General features: G+C 39.4%; 1 protein-coding gene across 14 annotated transcripts in view; it reads right to left on the bottom strand.

Moving 5' to 3' along the window:
* IQSEC1 (IQ motif and Sec7 domain ArfGEF 1) overlaps positions 1-21,857 on the bottom strand; it is a 595,321-nt gene that overhangs the window by 41,579 nt on the left and 531,885 nt on the right. For all 14 annotated transcript variants that reach the window (XM_053303424.1, XM_053303427.1, XM_053303440.1 and 11 more), the window contains 5 exons: positions 19,190-19,312; positions 17,718-17,884; positions 12,804-12,943; positions 9,230-9,259; positions 5,069-5,194 (listed from right to left, as the gene is read on the bottom strand). In XM_053303424.1, the coding sequence (XP_053159399.1) occupies positions 5,069-5,194; positions 9,230-9,259; positions 12,804-12,943; positions 17,718-17,884; positions 19,190-19,312 (586 nt within the window). The remainder of the gene's footprint in view (positions 1-5,068; positions 5,195-9,229; positions 9,260-12,803; positions 12,944-17,717; positions 17,885-19,189; positions 19,313-21,857) is intronic.

Genomic DNA, 21,857 nt, shown 5'->3' with positions numbered 1-21,857 from the left:
AAGGGAAATAATAACTTCTTTAAATACATCAGAAGCAGGAAGCCTGCCAGGGAGGCAGTTGGACCATAAGACGACGAGGAAGTGACAGGGGTTATGAAGGAGGACATGGAGGTTTCAGAGAAGCTAACTGAGTTCTTTGTATCTGTCTCCACGGCATAGGATACTGAGCATATACCTGTTCCTGAAGCAGGCTTTTCGGGGACGGAGGCTAAAGAACTGAGTCAGATAGAAGTGACAAGAGATGATGTTCTAAACGGTCTGGAAAAACTGAAAACCAGCAAGTTGCCAGGGCCAGATGGGATCCATCGAGAAGTCCTCAAAGAACTCAAATGTGAAATTGCCGACCTCCTTGCTAAAATATATAACTTATTCCTACAATCAGGCTCTGTACTGGAGGACTGGAAAGTACTAAATGTAACACCGATTTTCAAAAAAGGATCCTGGGGTGATCTGGGAAATTACAGATCGGTTAGTTTAATGTCCGTTCCAGGCAAATTTATGGAAAGCATCCTCAAGGATAAAACTGTAAAGCTCATAGAAGAACAGGCCCTGCTGGGGGAGAACCAGCATGGCTTCTGCAAAGAGAAATCTTGCCTCACCAACCTTTTGGAGTTCTTTGAGAGTTTCAACAAGTGTGTGGATCAAGGTGATCCTGTGGACATAGTATACCTGGACTTGCAAAAAGCTTTCAACAAAAGTTCCTCATCAAAGACTCTTGAGAAAACCTAGCAGTCAAGGGATAAGGGGACAAGTACATGTAAACAGCTTTCTGACAATAGGCTCTTGAGTAAACTTAGTAGTCATGAGATAAGGGGACAGGTCCATGTGTGGATTGGTGACTGGTTGAAGGACAGGAAACAGACGGTAGGAATATATCGACCCTTTTCCCAATGAAGGGAAGTAAGAAAGTGGGGTACCACAAACCTCTGTACTGGGACCACTGCTCTTTAATTTATTCAGAAATGATCTAGAAGTTGGGGTAAGCAGCAAGGTGGCCAAATTTGCAGATGATACCAAACTATTTAGGGTAGTGAAATCCAAAACAGATTGTGAGGCGCTCCAAAAGGATCTCTGCTAACTGGGTGAGCGGACGACAAAATGGCAAATGCGGTTCAATGTTGCCAAGTGTCAAGTGACGCACATTGGAACGAAAAATACCAACTTAAAGTATACATTGATGGGATCTCAGCTGTCAGTGACTGACCAGGAGAGGGATCTTGGGGTCATGGTAGACAGCTTGTTGAAAGTGTCGACTCAATGTGCGGCAGCTGTGAAAAAGGCCAATTCCATGCTATGAATCATTAGGAAGGGGATTGAAAATAAAACTGCTAATAATATAATGCCCTTATTAAAAACTATGGTGTGGCCACACCTGGAGTACTGCGTACAATTCTGGTCACCACATCTAAATAAGGACGTTGTAGAAGTGGAAAAGGTGCAGAGGAGGGCAACCAAGATGACCAGAGGCCTAGAGTACCTTCCTTATGAGGCAAGGCTACAACACCTGCGGCTATTAAGCTTAGAAAAAAGCGGGGAGACATGATAGAGGTCTATACAATCATGCATGGTGTGGAGAAAGTAGATAGGGAGAAATTCTTCTCTCTCACACACAACACTAGAACCAGGGGTCATCCCATGAAATTGGTTGCCAAGAATTTTAGGTCCAATAAACAAGTACTTTTTCACACAATGCATAATCAATTTGTGGAATTCTCTGCCACAAGATGTGGTGTTGGCTACTAGTTTGGATGGCTTTAAGAGTGGTTTGGATAACTTCATGAAGGAGACGTCTATCAATGGCTACTAGTCGGAGGGCTTCAGGCCACTTCCAGTCTCAGAGGCAGGGTGCCTCTGAATACCAGTTCCAGGGGAGTAACAGCAGGAGAGAGGGCATGCCCTCAACTCCTGCCGTAGTCTTCCAGCAGCATCTGGTGGGCCAGGTGTGAAACAGGATACTGGAATAGATGGGCCTTGGGCCTGATCCAGCAGGGCTGTTCTTGTGTTCAAGTAGAAGTAGTCAGAAAGAACAGTCCAAAGTCAAATCCAAAAATCAATCAGAAAAAACAGTCTCTATTTTTCTCACAGGATCCCAAGCAACAGGAGCAGATTCCTTGATACAGTATGAGCAGCAGACAAGAAGGAACTGAGGAGGGAGGTGCTCTACTACTGGTACTATAGACACTCTTTACGGCTCTGATATCTCTATGCCTTAAAGGGCCAGCGTGCGCCTAAAAGGAGCTAAAGAGTCTTCCGTGGCTTACTGCACAGGGGTAGGAGACCTAGTTTTGAGTGACCATGGAACCCTACAGAGATCAGGAAGGAACACAAACTCTGGCAAAAGAAATGCAAGGAGACAATAAGGGATGCAAAAAAAGGGGGAAAAAGAAAAAGAAAAAGAGGAAAATAAAAGAAATATACCCACCTCTGAGGAACATATAGCTAGAAGTACCAAGCAGAATAACAAAAACTTTAAAAATATATATCAGGGAAAAAACACCTTCGATGATGAGGGCATGTTGGACCCTTCGATGATGAGGGCATGAAAAGAATTATTAAGGAGGATAAGGAGATTGCAGAGAAGCTGAATGAGTTTTTAAAAATCTGTCTTCAAGGTGGAGGATAGTGACCACGTACCCTGGAACTGAGCTTCTCAAGCTCGGAGGCTGAAGAACTGGCCCAATTTGAAGAGACAAGAGAGGATGTTCCAAACTGTCTTGAAAAACTAAAAATCAACAAATCGCCAGGGCCAGATGGCATCCACGCAAGAGTTCTGAAGGAACTCAAATATGCTATTGCTAGTCTCCTCACAAAAATATGTAACAATCAGGCTCTGTACCAGATGACTGGAAAATAGCTAATGTAACTCTGATTTTCGAAAAGGGATCCAGGGGGGATCCGGGCTGGTTAGCTTAACTTCTGTGCCTGGTAAATTAATGGAAAGCATGATTAAGGACAAAATTGTTCAACCTACTGAAGAACAGGTCTTGCTGAAGGAAAACCAGCATGGCTTCTGCAACAGCAAGTTTTGCCTCACTAACCTCTTAAGGATTCTTTGAGAGTGTCGACAGGCATGTGGATAAAGATGATCTGATTGACACAGTACACTTGGACTCACAAAAAGGTTTTTTTGACAACAGGCTCTTGAGTAAACTTAGTAGTCATGGGATAAGGGGACAGGTCCATGTGTGGATTGGTGACTGGTTGAAGGACAGGAAACACACGGTAGGAATATATTGACCCTTTCCCCAACAATGGGAAGTAAGAAAGTGGGGTACCACAAACCTCTGTACTGGGACCACTGCTCTTTAATTTATTCAGAAATGATCTAGAAATTGGAGTAAGCAGCCAAGTAGCCAAATTTGCAGATGACACTAAAGTATTTAGGGTAGTGAAATCCAAAACAGATTGTGAGATCCAAAAGGATCTCTCCAAACTGGGTGAGTGGGCGACAGAATGGCAAATGCAGTTCAAGGTAAGCAAGTATAAAGTGATGCATATTGGGGCAAAAACCCCAACTTCACAAATACACTGATGGGTTCTGAGTTGTCAGTGACTGATCAGGGAGATATCTTGGTATCAGTATTCCCTCTAACAGGGATTCCCAGATATTGTTGACTACAATTCCCAGAATACCCAAGCAAAATCCGTTACAGCTGGGGATTCTGGGAGTTGTAGTCAACAACATCTGGGAATCCCTGTTAGAGGGAACACTGCTTGGTATTGTGGTTGACAGGTAGTTGAAAGCACATTAGTTGACTCAGTGCACGGCAGCTGTGAAAAAAGCCAACTCCATGCTAGGGATCATTAGGAAGGGAACTGAAAATAAAAATGCTAATATTATAATGTCCTTATACAGATTTATGGTGTGGCCACATTTGGAGTCCTGCGTACAGTTCTGGTCACCATATCTAAAAAGGACATTGTAGAACAGGAAAAGGTGCAGAAGAGGGCAACCAAGATGATCACTGGCCTCAAACATCTTCCTTATGAGGCAGGGCTACAGCATCTGGGGCTTTTTAGTTTGGAAAAGAGGCAACTATGGGGAGACATGGTAGAGGTGTATAAAATCATGCATGGAATAGAGAGTGTACAGAGAGTAAATTTTGTCCCTCTATCACAACACTAGGACCAGTGGTCAATCTCATGAAACTGAAGGTAGGGAATTTTAGGACCAACAAAAGGAAGTACTTTTCCACACAGCACATAATCTATAGAATTCTCTGTCACAGGATGTGGTGATGGCCACTAGCTTGGATGGCTTTAAAAGGGGCTTAGACAAATTCATGTAGGATGCATCTATCAATGGCTACTAGTCTGGTGGCTATAGGCCACCTCCAGCTTCAGAGACAGGATGTCTCTAAATATCAGTTGCAAGGGAGCAACAGCGATAGGGCATTCTCTAATCTCTTGCCTGTGGGCTTCCCAGAGGTATCTGGTGGTCCACTGTATGAAACAGGATGCTGGACTAAACAGACCTTGGGCCAGATCCAGCAAGGCTGTTTTTATGTTCTTATGAGTGCCAGCTGGCTTCCCAAGCTGGCTTGCTGCACTTCTTTCTTGCACTGCTACTTAGCTGCGTTTCTACCTTTGCTTCCAGGCCTGCTAAGCACCTTGCCTTTGGGAGGTATACTGGATGTTAGGCATGCAAGTAGGTTTAAGACGAGGGTATGGATTTTTTTAAATGACTACAAATGTCACAGAAGCACTAATGGCTTCCTAGAACAGGGGGAAGGAGAGATGCAATTCCTAGCAGGAGCAGCATTCCAGGGACAAAGTTCTCTACTAGGTGCAAGCTTTCAAATTTTTCTAAGTCTCTGCCCCCAAACAGCCTTTTTATAAAGAGCTATTCGCATTCAACCCTGATGTGCTGTTTCAGATACAGGAGCCCTGCACAGCTCTAGATATACATGAAGTTTCCCATCCAGATAGGCATATGTTTGCAGAAGTCTTTTTTTGCACATCTGCAGTCCAGTCCTACCTGGATTGGACTGATTTGATACAAATAAACCTCTCTATTTTAATAGAGCTTCTAAAAGGTTATTAAAACACACATCTGTCAGATACATACCACAAGGAGATCATTAAATAAAAATATTTCTCGTTGGTGTAATCCAAGCTTCTGAGGTTTATTTGGATCTGGAACTTCAAAGAGCCTGCAGTAGCAAACAAGCCTTCTATGTGGCAGAGAGAGAACCTGTGGGATATAGATAAATGCACAGTGCAGACCTCAGTTAATAACCAAGTGTTTTGTATTATTTAAGTGAAGTGTTTTTCATATTTTTTAATTAATATTGTTTTAATGGTTTTAATGTTGTTTTAAAATATTGTTTAAAAAATTTAAATTGTTGTAATGTTGTAAACTTTTCATTTTTCTTTTAATGAATGTTTTATTTTGTTCTTATTTTGTTGTAAACTGCCCAGAGACGCAAGATTTGGGCGGTATAAAAATATGTTAATACATAAATAAAATAAATAATTTTTTAAAATCCAAAATTGTGCAAATGAAGGCTTTGATGAAAAGATCTGTTCATTAAAGTATCTCATTTGCACCATTTTGGATTTTTACTTCTGTTGTTTATTGGAGTTGCCCATTTATGGTACTTTGTGAGGTTTTCTTCCCAATATTAGCAACATCCTTAAAGGTAGACTTTAAAGTGTCAACAATATATAGAGATACACATGTGCCAGAAAGGGTAATATATTATTAACAATAAGTTCATTGTAGAAAATATTTTGCAAGGAATTGGATACTGTATTTCAAAGTCACTACAAATTTTCCTCTATCTTCATAAACAATTTCACTCTTTTTATAAAATAATAGTCAACAGAGGAATTTTATTTCTATTAGTCACTGAGATTATAATTTAGTTTGTACATTCATTATACTTATGAAAAGATGGTAAACATAAAGAATATAGATATATATTTCCAGAAAGGAAATTCAACTTCAAAATGTTCCATGCTCTTATCTGAGTCAAGTTTCCCAGTTTTTCTACAAAAAATCTCTGAACTACAGAATCATCAACTGTAAATAAATTTATTCTTTGCTGCATTATAATTAACATTTTATTTATTTTATTTACACCAGCCAAATATTTCTATGCAATTTGATCAGCGAGTACATTATGGGCACCATATGGAGGTTGCGTTAAGATCACCTCATGTGATGCTGTTACCACATGGTAGGGATATGCATGAATCATGATTCAAATCACATCCCTGAACACCTTTAAAATAGATGAGAGCAGGTGCATACCTGCTCCTCCGCCCCTCGCTGCCACTTCCTGAATTGATGGCGTTCCTCCCAGCTATCTTTGTGAGCTGGCGGCGCTCTTGTGCGACGCCAGCATGTACATGGCCTTCGCGCATGCAGGTATGCACCTGCTCTCCTCCATTTTAAAGATACCCAGAATTTGTTTTGAAATTCACACAGAATCACAATTTGCGCACATCCCTACTACAAGGTAAGCTTCTTTGTGTGCAGCAACTTACCGCACCGATAACACAACCTTCTCCTCAAAACTACAACTGGCACTGAGGGCAGGGAGAAAAGCTGACCAGGATGATGAGCTGCTAACATGACCCAACATATGCTGACTCCCAACATAGTGCAATTTAAAATATCCACTATAGATACAATTTAATATATGCACTATTCCTTAGTGCATATATTCCATGCACGATTCCTTAATTTAAAAACTGGGTCAGTTTAATGATATGGTTCATAACATAATGAAATGACTGCAACAAGAATTCTCCATATTTGTTTTTATCTTGGAGATCATATTATCCTATTTAACAGTCTGTTCTGTAACTTGGGCAACCATAGCAATTCTATGTGTTTTATATGACAGTCAAGTAAGGAGATTACCAACTGGTATTCCAACTTTACACAAACTAGGTTTTCTAAAGCTCAAAGCTGGAAATCCAACTAATGCAAAAATTATTGCAAAATTTCCATTTCTGCAATTTTTAATTAAACAAAATGTTCAAAGAACATTCTTAGGTTTTATGTCTAATGTTAGACATCAGTGAAGAGGAAATTTATTCTTGTGTTCAACTTGGATGTTACTACTGGGTTAGTTAATTTTTTCCAGAGGTAATCACTACAGCTTGAGGAAGTTGGATTATATTACTGTGCAGGGAACCATGAACTTTGTTGAAGCTTGTGTGTTAATGATCTGCTCATGGGACTAAGAATTTCATGAGAAAAAATATATATAGATAAGTAAGGGTCCTGCTCTACTGAGATTTTCTGTCAAAGCTTTCAAACTAAATCCACCCAAAGCAAAACCCCAAAGTTTCCTGTGTGTAGTTACCGTTCTAAAAAAGGAAGTGTATGAGGACAGAGGGGCTGCTAAATATATTTTGCTGTAGTTGTGTGTGTGATGTGGTGGAGGGAAGTTATAAGGAATATCTCAGTCCAACAATTCTGTGATACCTAAACTTATGGTCAGCTTATATTGACAATGCAGCAGTGGAAGGCAAAAGAAAAGCAATGTAAACATGAAAGCAAAATATATCCACCAAATATTTTGACCTAACAATAGTCACAAAATTAAGAAAAGATGACACACATATTTAAAAGTAGATTTTTAAAATAATATTTAACAACAATTATAAATTATAGCTTTTTTCATTATCCAAAATTAGATTACACATCAATTTGTCTGTCATTTAACTGAAATTCAAGCAATTCAAATACAAACAGAATGACTCAATTTGGAGATAATGCGAGCCGTGCTTTAGCTAGTTAGGGCCACATTCTGGGCTCACACACTCCCCACTCCTCCATTCTCTCTTCTCACGTTCCAGACTTTGCCGAATCATAGTTTCTATTTCTGGTTTGGAGACAGTCTATGGTTCACACAAATCTAATTCTTCATATTTGGATGCAATAGTAAACGATGGTTTAGCTAAACCCGGAACTGAGGGAGAGAACTGAAGTCTGCAAGGGGGAGAGAAGTGAATGAAGTCTGAGGCTCAGACCTAATTGCCAAACGATGGTTTGACTATTATGTCTGAACTGAGCTGATTATTAATTTTGTAGAATACCAAATTTCTGCTTCCCTGTGAGGTTCAATTTCATACAGAGAAGGTAATAGAAAGTTTTATCTTTAATTTATATTGAAAAGCATTAAGTAGTTCTTATAAACCTAGCTGGACCCAACTCAGGTTTTAGTCCCCACAATGCCATAAAACTTACCGGGTTACTTTGGACAAATGATTTTCCCAGCCAAATTTTTGCAGGCTAGAATGACCCAGCCCCACCAACATGCTACTCTGAAATTGTTAGGAGGAAGGGTCATATAATAGTTAAATAGTTATAATAATAGCTTCAAAGCAATATAACGTTTTTTAAAAATCTGAAGGAAAATTGAGTTTTAGCTTAAGAAATCATTATGCAAGAGTGGCAAGAACACAACATACTTTTTAATAAATCACTTTAATATATCTGTGCCCGGTGAGATTGGCTGTCCTTGCCTCCGAGGACGGAGTAGTGAGGGGATCTGAGGAGGAAGGGACAGATGGCAGCTGAGGAGAAGTGGAGGAGGGGCAGAGTCCTGAAAGGGCCAAATGGGATGCGTGTGGGGACAACATCAGTATCACACTTCCCAGAGGGAGGAGGTCTGAGCAGGAGAAGGGAGGGAGAAGGAGGAGAGGCACTGGCAGCAGCTGTAAAAGGTAGAGGGAATAAAGAGGGGTGTTGGCCCCGTAATTGGGAGAGGGTGATGGATAGCCTGCGAGGAGGCATATGAGGAGCTGGCCTGGGATGAGAGGCTGGCTGGTGGAGAATGTAAGGGACCACTGGAAAGGGGCAGACACAGGGAGCAAGCAGCCTGGGGCAGAGCAGGCACAAGGTGATGCTCAACCCCCTCCCCATCATTGCTCTGAGGGCGGACTCGGTAAGCCTAGCCAGTTTGGTAAAGGGGATAGGGATGTGTAGTTGGGCATATGTATTGTCATTCAATGTCTTCCCTGTATGAAACTGAACATCACAGGGTATCTGTGTGATGCTGTGACCATCTGACTACTTTACATAATGGAAAGTGTTCATTAGATCAATTATTTATGCTTTAATAGAATGATTTGATTGAAAAGTTCTGAATGGCCAAATTAGAACAACAAAATATTTAAAAACATTAAAACACCAGAAAAGGTCAGGCTTAAAATCTTTTCTGATTAGCAGTCCTTTTAGAACACAAATGAATGTGAAGGAAATACCTACACAACCAAGTCCATGATGTAGAGATCCAATCTGTAGTAGAAAGATACATACAAGTGCATTAAACTTCAGAGAAACACAAAATCATATAATATCAAGTAAATTCTTCAAGGTCTTAATATGACTAAAGTCGTATAAAATAAAATAAAAACACTCCTATAAATAATTATAAGCAACTGCTTCCAGATTTCTCTCTCTCATTGTTCTACTGTTAGTATCACTAATGGGAACACAACAGGAGATATAGTAACTGCCATGAGTCCAAATAATATTTACACAGAGCTTGTACATTGCAGAGAGTGTGTCCTGCTTTTGAAATACTACTTTCTGCTTTATATGGCTTTGGCCATTCTACATTGTAACCTGTTCTTCTCAGAAAAGCAATTTTATGGAAACAGGCAAAGGTGTATTGAGAATGCCCATCCCATCTCACATATGCACCAAGGGCATGGAGAAGACAAGGGCATATATTCTCAATGGCTGCCCCGCACATTTGGATGATTTTTCCTTAGAGTCTTGCTATACTGTACACAAATGTTAGTAAGGGATCTTTATTTGGGTAGGCTTTTGGTACTTGGGGTTAAGCCGCTGTATGAGGGATTGCATGCAGTAAAGTTATCTGCATATTTATTCATATGCTCAATAGGACTCTCTCAAGTAAACTGCATGGGACTGTACACTAAGAGCTATTGTATACATCATACTGGAGGAGCTAAACTACTCTGTGGTTTAAGGTGGGGTGTAAAAGTAAAGTTGCGCCGTTGAGTCGGTGTTGACTCCTGGCGACCACAGAGCCCTGTGGTTGTATTTGGTAGAATACAGGAGGGGTTTACCATTGCCATCTCCCACGTGGTATGAGATGATGCCTTTCAGCATCTTCCTGCCCAATATAGGTGTTTCCCATAGTCTGGGATTCAAACCAGCAACTTCTTGCTCCCTAGGCAAGTTACTTCCCTGCTTCGCCAATAGGTAGCTAAGGTGGGGTGTGGCATGGCAGAAAACAAAAAACTCTAATCATATACAGAGCTGAACAATTCAAGCTTTCAGACAATTTATCTTCTAACGTACTGAAATCTGCCTTCAAATGTTTAGGCTGGTAGGACACACAGCTCAGCAGGTAAAGCACAGTTTTTTCATGTGTGCTCTACCCTCCAATACCAGGCATTGCCAGTTAAAAGGTGAATGGATGGGGACAGAACTCTGAGACCTTGCAGAACTGTTACCAATTGAAGGAGGCAGTGCAGAGCTATCCGTGTAGAAATTATCCACATTTAAAATTGGAGAAGAATTCTGGGAGTTTGAAAAAGCTCATGTCAAAGGAGAGGTGATCTCAAGTCCAAATAAATAATAATAATAATCACCACATCTTGCCTGATATGCCTTCAATCCTTGGTACTGACTGACAGTAGGAACATAGTCAGACCATAGGTCCATCTAACTCAGTATCGTCTACACAGACTGGCAGCGGCTTCTCCAAGGTTGAAAGGCAGCAATCTCTCTCAGCCCTATCTTGGAGATGCCAGAGAGGGAACTTGGAACCTTCTGCTCTTCCCTGAGTGGCTCTTCCCAGAGCGGCGGAATATCTTCTTTTGCGTTAAATTTTTATTGATTTTAACAATGTCTTGAACATCTCATTACATCTAATTAAACAAAAATTGACTTCCAGCTCACCAATCAGCACGAATCACTAACTATACAATTGACCCTTGCTATAATAATTCAAAATATATATCCTATATCTTACCAAACTCGATTTTAGTCTACTCAGCCTCCTAATATTACTAAATTTCAAACTCTGTTGAAAAATCAAAGAGCGGTGGAATATCTTACAGTGCTCACACATCAAGTCTCCCATTCATATGCAACCAGGGCAGACCCTGCTTAGGCAAGGGGACAAGTCATGCTTGCTACCACAAGACCAGCTCTCCTCTCCTCTCCACTAACCCCAAGAGCAATCATATATTTTCCTTTAATAGCAAATAAATAGTGGAGGGGAGTGTGTTTTTGAAGGGCAGCGAGAAGGGAGCTGGTAGGAACAGTGTTTTGGGAGCAAGGACTGGCATTTTTCAAGTCTCAAATTGCCTTGAAAATTATCTGGGGTTCCCACCCCCCACCACAATTTTGGGAGGAAAGAAACTGAATAATTTACCAGGCAATATGAGGTGAGTGAGAGGGGGCTTGGTCATCCTTAGCAGAGAGAATGAGGAAAGAAAGACCAATGATTTGATTCAGTATAAGGTAACTTTGTATGTACAAATAATTTATCTCTTCCTTTCTTAATATAATAGTTTCACGGAATTCACTAGTTAGGATAACCATTAGTGGAAAATCCACTAGTTGCAAGTTGTGAATTGTGGCCACAGGATAGCCCACACAACGAACAGATTTGGAAGTCTTCCTTATTGTGCCTAAAGTTGCAGAATTAAATCGGCAAAAGGAAGAGAAGGCCCTGCCCACTTCCATCTTTTCATTGCTCATAAACTCCAAAATTTGTCATCACTCCAAAATTGCCTTTTTTGTATGGAGCAACATGATGGCACGATACTTCATAAAAGCGGCTAGAAAGAAGTAGTGATTAGGGGCAAGAACAATGCAAAGCTCCTTCAAAATTAAAGACTGGGCTCTTTGGGGGTTTCCTCCTCACCTGCTGGTGCCTTCCAGAATGTACATAGTGGTGGGGGGGGCAGTGCTGGTAGCAGCAAAGTCTCTTGCAAAGATGGCAACCATTATCCTTCCCACAAGGTTTCTAAATGCTATAACAGTAGTAACCCAACTGGAATCCATTTAACCATGTATGCAAAGTCAGCAAGTACATACCTGCCAGCATGTCCCTATTTTCCCATTCAGATGAACAGGGAAATAGGGACCTGTCAGCAGGAATGAATATATTAGCTCATTCCTTGTGGCACATTTAGACATTATTTGGCTGTTATATGGTCTCAAAAGCACATTAATATAATTCAAGGTGAAACAAGATTTTATTACACGATCAACAGGCTTCTATAAATTTGGATCATCAGTGATCACTATAGATAGATCGTATTTGCCCGCTGAGCTGTCTATGTATCTAATGCCTAAACATATCTCAAGTCTAACTGAACATCAGCTGATGGGAAAAGAGATTTAAAGTTTCAATGGCCACTCTCCCTGCTCCTCAGCTAGTGCATAGGGAGGCTTATAAAGGTGCATGAGTTGCTGTATGCCAGCCATTCATGTAGTCTGAGTATGTAACCTATTCTTTGGGTTAGGTTAGGCATTCCAATATCGCAGACTTGGCAATCCCAAACTGTCCAAGAATCTTACCTCCACAATATTGGAGAACTTTGTGTATAGAAAACTATAGCTGCTCACAAGATAGGAACCAGGTAAGAAGAAAACCTGCTTCTGGGCCTTTACAGCAATACAGCTGCCAGTTACTTAGCCCAAATTTTGAGCACCTATTAGCCATGTCTGTCCTAGAGACATACTATCTTTCATGAGTGACCAATTTATAATGAAGGACAAGCCTAAGAGCACATCAGTTTTCCAGCAGTCCTCAAATGTGTAATATAATTGGGTGAAGTTTCACCAAACTTACCGGCTTCTTTCCTACTATGAGTTTTTCAACTTTTTGGACCTGGGACACATGATCCTCATTTGTCTTGAGCTCACGCTTTCGAATTCTCTCATAAATCCCAATAAGCATCTCTCGTGGGATATCTTCACCATCATCCACACCTGCACATTCAAAACCAATAGTTATCAAATCATAAACATCTCCACAGTTTGAGGATGATGCTCCTCTCCTAAAGGGCAAAACAAAGATATTAAATAGTAATGCTTATTTGCATTATCAACTCCTGTACTGAAACCACTGATATTTCTGCTAAAGCCTAAATTACATAACATGTTCCCAAATATCCACATAATCTGCTATTTAACAATTAAAGTAACTGTAATACTATTTCAAAAACAAAAAAGGCAACATTACATGCTATTTGTTCTTTCTATGACATTTGGAATGTTTTCACATGTTTCCCACATTGCAATATATAGGCTGCACAATCAATGTTCAGTAAACAGATTACAGTATATAATGCTCAGGTCCTTAGTTATCTAATGATGGCTCAGGACAACAGTCACAAAATATACATGTGTCCACTAAACTAATGCAATTTCCAAGGACATCTGACATTTACAGAGTGCTTTTTGGAACTTTGGGATGTTAAGGTTCAAACTAGATGTTACTTTAAGTATGTGAATGGGTTCAGAGTGCTTTTTAAAATTGTCTATATAGAAGAAGGATCTAAATGGAGCCTCTAGTCCTGATTTACATTGATTCCTTCCTCCAGAAGCTGCTATTTCCCTGGGATATGGAGGAAGCTCTCTGGGGCAAAAAGCAGTTGTGGGCAGTGATCTGAATGAAGCCCATAACTGAAGTGAGGATTAAAGCACCCCTTACCCTCCTATGAGGTGTTTTGGTCCACAAGGGCCTGACTAAGCAGTTATTTACTGACAAAAACAAAACAAACCCAATCACACTATCTCCAATTATGTGCATCAAGCAATAATATCTTGTTCGACCACAATTCAAGCCACACTATTAGAACTGAATCTTGCAAAATGATCTATCTGTATAGTTTTATGCTCGAATAGGCTAAAAGTAACAGAATTCCTTCAAGGAGGCTCAATTATGGATGCATTCACACTAAAAACCAAGTCAAATGTTATGAATCTGCTATGAGTACAATACCTAATAATATAAGGAGTTGGATACACAAACATTATTATGTACACAAGCATTGAATTATTAGGTACACAGATATTATTTACAGAAGCTTTTTGATGGAGAAGTTTACTCAAGATAGACACAGTGACAGCTTCTGTGACTATGGCACAATGATGAAGCAGATATCCCTGTTCATGGAAGCTTCCAATGCAGCTTATCTTCTCTAAGTTGCTCCAGTAGTATGATGATCACACATACAGACCACATGAAGCAGATACATGTAAATATCAGAGCCCAATAATAATAAATTAATCTAATTTTAGATACCACATTATTGTGACAATCCATTACTTGGTGCATTGTCACATTATCCAGAGGGTTCAAGAGTAATTATGATACACAAGAAGTAGCAGCATCAGCAACATTCACAACAGTTGCATTTAGTAGCAGCTTGCCTTGGCAAGGGGGATGTGGCATAACTCCCTCTGGTTTCCAACAGCTCCTGTTGAGCTTCTTCCTCTTATCCTGCCACTTTCAGGTGTTTAACTGCTTTGCCTGCAACCGGGCCACTTGTCAACTAGAGCTGTGCAGGCTGGTTAATCACTGACCAACCCATACAGCTCTACCTGAGGAATAGCTAGCCTGCAGACAGCACATTCTCATGAACATGTTAATCCTGGTTAAATGCAGTTGACTGACATTAGTGTAATTGTGAGAACTTCCGCACAACAGGAATCCTGGCTAAGTTCTGTGTTGTTCACCAGGACATTTAATTTACAATAAGATCTGGGCTAGTCATCCAGCCAGACGCTGTCAGAAGATCCATGGATCATATGAACCTATGTCAATCCTGGCTACCTGCACGCATACCTAGAATGAATCACACAGCATATTGCTCTAGACTTCATAGCCACACACGCAAAAATGCCTTTGGCTGCATGCTGCAGACAACACAACACATCACATCACACCACATCCATGCCTCACACAAACACCTGCATCTGCCCCAATACCCACACTCCAGTCTCTGTCCCAGAAGATCACTGTGTTAACAGGTCACTCCATGTCCTATGCAGAGCAAGGTGTTTCTTTTTAAAACAACAACAAATGTATTAAACCTGCAGATCCATATGAGTACAAATGACTTTCCTATACCCTCTTCTGCCACCTGAGAAGTCACTCTTGAGAGCTTTGGCACCTCATGAGTGGATGGCAAGCTGTGCATGTATCCTCTGCCCAATTCTGGTGGGCTCTCCCATTCCCTGCCACACAACACGCCATTCTATTCCTGAGAGGCCCCTGACTTTCATGGGAATATGATCTTCTAACAGCAGGAGACAATGACATAGCTTAATTTTGGTGATGAAATTTTTTGCTACCAGATTATTTCAGACTTGATGCTCAACGTAATTTACTCTAATAGGATCATTATACTCATTGCATAGTATAACCGTGTACGTGCCAATTATTATTTAAACTCGTAAATATTCAGGCAGCTGATGCTATTTTTTAGGTATGGCTTTTGTGGCATGAAGAGAAGTTTGAATCACAACAGCTACAAAATAATTGTAAGCAGTGTTCCCTCTAACAGGAATTTCCAGATTTTGTTGACTACAACTCTCAGTATCTCCAGCTGTAATAGCCTTTGCTTGGGTATTATCGGAGTTGTAGTCAACATCATCTGGGAACCCTGTTAGAGGAAACACGTCTTGTAAGGATATGGAAATAAGTTTGAATTGTAAGATCTTACTTTCTCTATTTTCAGTGAGACAAGAATTGTGTGAAAAGAAGCACCAAATGTACTGCTTACATGATATAATACTTTGATCAAAATGATTACTACTATCAGCTGGAAACAAAGACCTATTGTCTCTTATAAAAACTGGTCCCAATAGCTTGCTACATTATTAAATTTGTGGGGTGTGGGGACTCAACTATTTTGGAAATCTACAAGAATCATCCTCCCGTTAGATTTTATAGTGGGCAAAAAAGCATTTGCTGGATTACTATAAATTTTAAACAGGCTTACTTTGTTCCTCAAGAAAATACATCCAGGTGGGGGGAAAAACCTCACCTCTCCACCACTTTAGGGCATGCTGCAGCATGGGCAATTTATTATTATCATCATCCTGCCTTATATAAAATCCCAAGAGAGTTTAAAAAAATTAAAATCACAAAATTAAAATAGACAAAAACAATTTAAACACAGCATATCACAGCCAACAGACACACAGAGAGAGAGGAACATAGGAAGCTGCCTTCTACTGAGTCAGACCATTGGTCCATTTAACTCAGTATTGTTTACACTCATTGGCAGTGACTCTCCATTTCAGGCAGTAGTCTTTCCAAGCCCTACCTGGAAATGCCAGAAATTGAACCTGGGACCTTCTGCATGCAAAGCAAATGCTCTACCACTGAGCTATGGCTCTGTGTGTGTGTGTGTGTGTGTGTGTGTGTGTGTGTGTGTGTGTAAAAAATAACCACGGCATAAGACCAGCATAGCAGTCAGAGACCAAAGGCACAGGGGAACAGCACTGCCTTTGTCTGCCATCAAAAGTGAGACAAGGGTGGGAGGGTGCAGATGGCCACAGGGAGAGCATTGCACAATCTGGGGACAATAATAGAGAAGGCCCTGACCCATGTGCACAACAACTAGTTTCTTGCTGTTGGCATGTGGAGCAGAGCCCTCTCCACTGTTCTTGTATGGTGAAGAAACAGGTAGTCCTTCATATAGTTCTCACTAACAATAATTAAATTAGCCTTTGGAGAAGGCCAAGCATGTATAGTCCAGCTCCCACATTCATCTCTTTTTTAATAAACACTTCATTAACATGAACGTCTATTCATTAATAAGAATATCTGCCCGAACTATCTCATGCAGACTTCACAGCTTTAGCACTGATTTTCTTTCTTTTCAGATCATAAATTAGATCAAGTCAGCTTCTTCAAAGTTCTAAAACTTCAACCCTTTTATAAAGAGAACGACACAAACATGCTAACTAGAACAATACACATTATCCTTCTGTGATTTTTGTACTGGTAGAGTTCTGCGGCACTACTTACGTCCCAAATAAAGCAACACCGCCATTTTTACAACTAACTTTCAAAACTACCTTGTGAATTTTCTAACCTTTTGCCAAAGTACTAGGAATCAGTTTGATCCCATTGAAAAGTGAAAAAGGACAATGCTGCACTATCACCCATAAAACATTACATACCCCCTTTACAAAGTGTTCCTTGCCTGGAGCTTTCCCAGACAGGAAAACTTTCCTAGACAGTCACCTCCAGATTACTGGGAAGCTTTACTGAGAGTTCAAATTTGTCACACACACACACACACACACACACACACACACACGCGCGCAAAAAATGGATTTTTAAAATCTGGACATAAATCAGGCTAGGCTGTAACACACGATGAAAAACCTGATTCATGTGTAAAGTGCTCCCCAATATCTCACATGGACTTTGGTGCAAATCCAGCCAATGTGTGAATACACACTCTCCATTCTGAGCTAAAAGCCTGTATGGGAATGCTCCTGGTAAAGCATTACTTAAGGGTTAGCCTTTAGCTTCAGGAAAGGCTGGCTGTCCACACTTGTTTCATAAGGTTCAGGAACAGATTTGTTTTATTTATTTATTGTTAAATTTGTATACTGCCTTTCATTAAAATAATCCCAAGGCGGTTCACACAGAAAAATTAAAAGAAGACTATAAAAGTCACATGTTCAAAACCAACCTATTTGGTCTTTAGATTCTGATAAAGCACCAGAATATACCTACCTCTTAGATTCTTGACAAAATCTTCAAGTTTCATTTTGCGTTCTGGTTTTACATTTGGACTATACATGTCTGTGTTTAATAATATGATTGCAAAAGCTAGGATGAAGATGGTATCGGGATTTCTGAATTGTCTCACAACGCCCGGATTACAGATGCAGTACCTCTGACTACAAAATACATGAAAGGAAAAGACTAGGTCAGATTCAGGGATGAATTGATGTGTCATTTAGAACAAATTAATAAACTGTTCCATTAAGGATGCTCAACTTATAATGACTGTATCACAAACATTTATTGCTCTAGAATTATTTACCATTTTATCATGTTCACTCAGCTAATAATAGCACCTGTAATAATAATGATTTATTATTATGCACACCAATTATATCCAAACTACTGTCTAGATAATTCTGTGGTCAAAGCTATATTTAACCACAACTAGCTCCATTAGCATCTACATTTAACTACATCCAGCTCCAGAAAAGCATGTACGCCCAAATCTTTCACAAGCTGAATTCAGATGCATATGACTAACAACACAGTTAGGTAAGCACTATCTTGTGGAACATAAAGAATTAACTATCAAAATGTGTGCGATACATAATAAACTGTATGCAGGTGTCAATCATGTCCACGCATTAATGTAAAACTAAGCTCAATGGAAGCTACTGCAAATTATAACAGTCATATGGCCTATACATCCATCTTGAGGGAATCTTAGGCATCTGCCAGCAAGATAAAGCAATACAGATGTCAAGCTTTTGAGAACAAACATAGTTCATGTGAAGTGCACCATTGGTGTTGGTGAACCTTGCCTCCTACTGTCTGAACATACGGGACCCAAACATGCCAGATTATGCAATAAAACACAATGCAACTTTGATCCATTATTTGATTTTTATATTTATATGAAGGTTTTATACTCTATATAGCATGCACATACAAGCGTTTCCACATGCCTGATTTCTCTGGCCAATAGCTTCAACAGAGCTATGGTATCCTATGAGGCAAATACTTTATTTTTAGAATACTGGAAGATTCTTTCTTCCCACATATCTTCCCACGTCCCCACCAAGTATAAAGAACACTTGTCTAGGCTTTAATAAGTTAATGCTCTTTACTAAGCTAAGCTAAACTGCTTAATTAAAGGTCAACAGAGTACACTACAAAATGTAATAAAGAACAATGCCTTCATTTCAATAAGTTGAGATTCTATAATATTTCATTTCATTTTAAATATTTAAGCTGAAATCGGACAGGTTTAGGATTCAATTAAGAATTTATGACACAAGAAACAAAGCTGCTACAGTATAAACTTAGTAGAATTTTAGATCAAGAAACTATTCACTTCTGCAAAGTGAAACACAGAACTCAATACGTCTGAGAATATTCAATTGTACTACCACTGCAATTCAAAAGATGAGAGAATAAATCCAAATTAATTAACTATTAATTAACAGCTTATGCCATACCTAAAAGCCTCAATAAGTCGTTCTACTTTCTGAGCTTCTCCTTGGACTCGGATATGAGCTTGAAATTTCCTGAGTGCTTCATCCAGTTCCATAGCTGAAAAGTCCATCTCATCCACAACACAGCTACGGCAAGAAATAATTTTTTTTTCATTTGTTTTTATTTTGTCACCATCCATTTTAAAACTTTTTTTTAGTTCGACCATGTCTTCTGTATTAATCCATTTATATTTTATACCTGAGTATGACATTCATTCAAATGCATTATGCAATTATGGAAGGGCACACTATATCATAAAAAAGCTGATCTCAGCAGGTCTTAATTTTTCTTTATTGCAGAGCTGTTGGAATATTGATCAATGCAGGAGACACCCTATATTAACAAATAATCATCAGTTTTATGCTCCCAAGAAGCATAATGAATCTTATGATTGGTGGCTGTACTAAAAAAGTAAACACACTTTTTTTGTGGGACAAACTTGCGTTTTGGGTGGTATACGAATATGATAAATAAAAATAAAAATAAATAAATAAATAAATAAAATAAACCTGTCCTACATTGTGGGAAGCAACATTATTAATGAGCAGTTGGATGGAGAACAACAGAGATTAGCCTCCTCCTTTCCTGTGCATGTCACAAAGAAGGTGGAGAGAAGAGTCAGTGAGCTCTAACTTTCCTACTTGCATGCCTTTGACTGGAGAGAAGATGGAAATAGTAGTATTCTTTCCAATGTCTGACAGTGGGGGTGCTGGTTACTGCCAACACTCTATTTAACAATGTAAAGAAAAAAAGGGAAAAGATGAAGAATGGGCAAATGGAGAGAGACCTGAGCACATAAGGACTTATTTGTAAGACTGATGGACTAACATGATTTTCATTTGGCAAAAATCATGACCTAATTGCCTTTTCAAATGCTAACTTTCAAATTAAAAACCTGTCAGTTTCTTTCCTTCTAACAAGCCTTTTAAGGTTATAAAACTAGAGATCAAACACTACAAAGTAAAATAGACTAATTCAGGTGTCGCAATAAGAATGTATGACCCATATTAAAAAGATTTTTATTGAATACGTCGCTGAATATTAGGAAGTTGGACTAGGAGAGGTCCAGAAATTATAGCTCTAGGACCTCGAAAAGAACTCGTGACACACTGTCAAAGATATTGGGTTACAACTGGGACCTGCATTCTGTTAATCTCAGCGCTGTAAAGAGCATTATATTCCAACTGGATACCCTTATGACAAACCTGAGTTCTCATTTCCTAATGACCTATATATCTACAACAATACTGAACTTGGTTATTTACAGGAGGTTACCTGCCAGTTATTTTCATTCAGTTAAAAACTGTTGCAAATTCTGATGTATGTGCAGTGTACCAGCATTATTATAAGCATTTTTCTATAACACAATTCCCCATCAAATCTCAAATTCCTTCTGAGTACAAGAGTTAGTCATAAGAGCTGCTGTTGCTGAAACTGTCTGTTGTACACATGCAAATTGTTTTCCCAGCAGGTTTCCTACTGTGCAGCTCTTGCATCCAAATCACTGATTCTGAAACCTGTAAATGGGAACTGTAGTTTAGACAATCACTAGGAGTAAAGTGTTGACTGCACAACATTCAGAAATAACTTTCTGCATTCCCTGGATCATGTCTATAAGTTGTAACTAGGATCATGAACATTTCAAAATATTTATTATTTATTTATTTTTCCTATTTATATACTGCCTTTGTGTGCCTCTAGTGGGTATGCACAATTGATCGATTGCTTTTCTTCTATGAAATTGTTTTTGACTTTTTTATCCCGTGAAATTGTTTTGTTATACTGTTTTATAATGTTTTAATTTCACAGGGTAAAAAAGCTAAAAACAATTTCATAGAATAAAAAAAAATTAAACTGTTTAAAATTAATTTCAGTTAAAAGCCTGAGAAAACAGGTGCGTCCTGAGGGTCTTACTAAAAGAAAACAGAGATGGAGATGCTTTTATTTTGACAGGGAGCATATTCCACAGCCCCAGGGCAGCCACAGAGATGGCCCACTCTTGAGTCGCCAAACGAGCCAGTGGCAACCATTGCTAGACCTCTCCAGATAATCTCCATAGGTGACAGGGTTCATGACCAAAGAGGCACTCTCATAAGTATCCTGGGCACAAGCCATTGAGGGCTTTATAGGTAATAATCAGCACTTTGCATTTCATTTGGAAACCTATCGGTAGCCAGTGCAATTCTTTTAAAATTGGTTATACAGTCTCTTCGGGTTGTCCCAGAGACCAGTTTGGCTGCTGCATTCTGTACCAATTGTAGTTTCCAGACTACAAAGGCAGCCTCACATACAGGTGAAACTCGAAAAATTAGAATATCGTGCAAAAGTTCATTAATTTCAGTAATTCAAATTAAAAGGTGAAACTGATATATGAGATAGACGCATTACATGCAAAGCGAGATAAGTCAAGCCTTAATTTGTTATAATTGTGATGATCATGGCATACAGCTCATGAAAACCCCAAATCCACAATCCCAGAAAATTAGAATATTACATGGAACCAATAAAACAAGGATTGTCAATAGAACAATATCGGACCTCTGAAAAGTATAAGCATGCATATGTATTCAGTACTTGATTTGGGCCCCTTTTGCAGCAATTACTGCCTCAATGCGGCGTGGCATGGATGCT

This window comes from Hemicordylus capensis, chromosome 2 (assembly GCF_027244095.1).
Source record: "Hemicordylus capensis ecotype Gifberg chromosome 2, rHemCap1.1.pri, whole genome shotgun sequence".
Classification (NCBI taxonomy): domain Eukaryota; kingdom Metazoa; phylum Chordata; class Lepidosauria; order Squamata; family Cordylidae; genus Hemicordylus; species Hemicordylus capensis.
The sequence above is the reverse complement of the archived record's forward strand: the minus strand, read 5'-3'. Positions and strand labels throughout refer to the sequence as shown.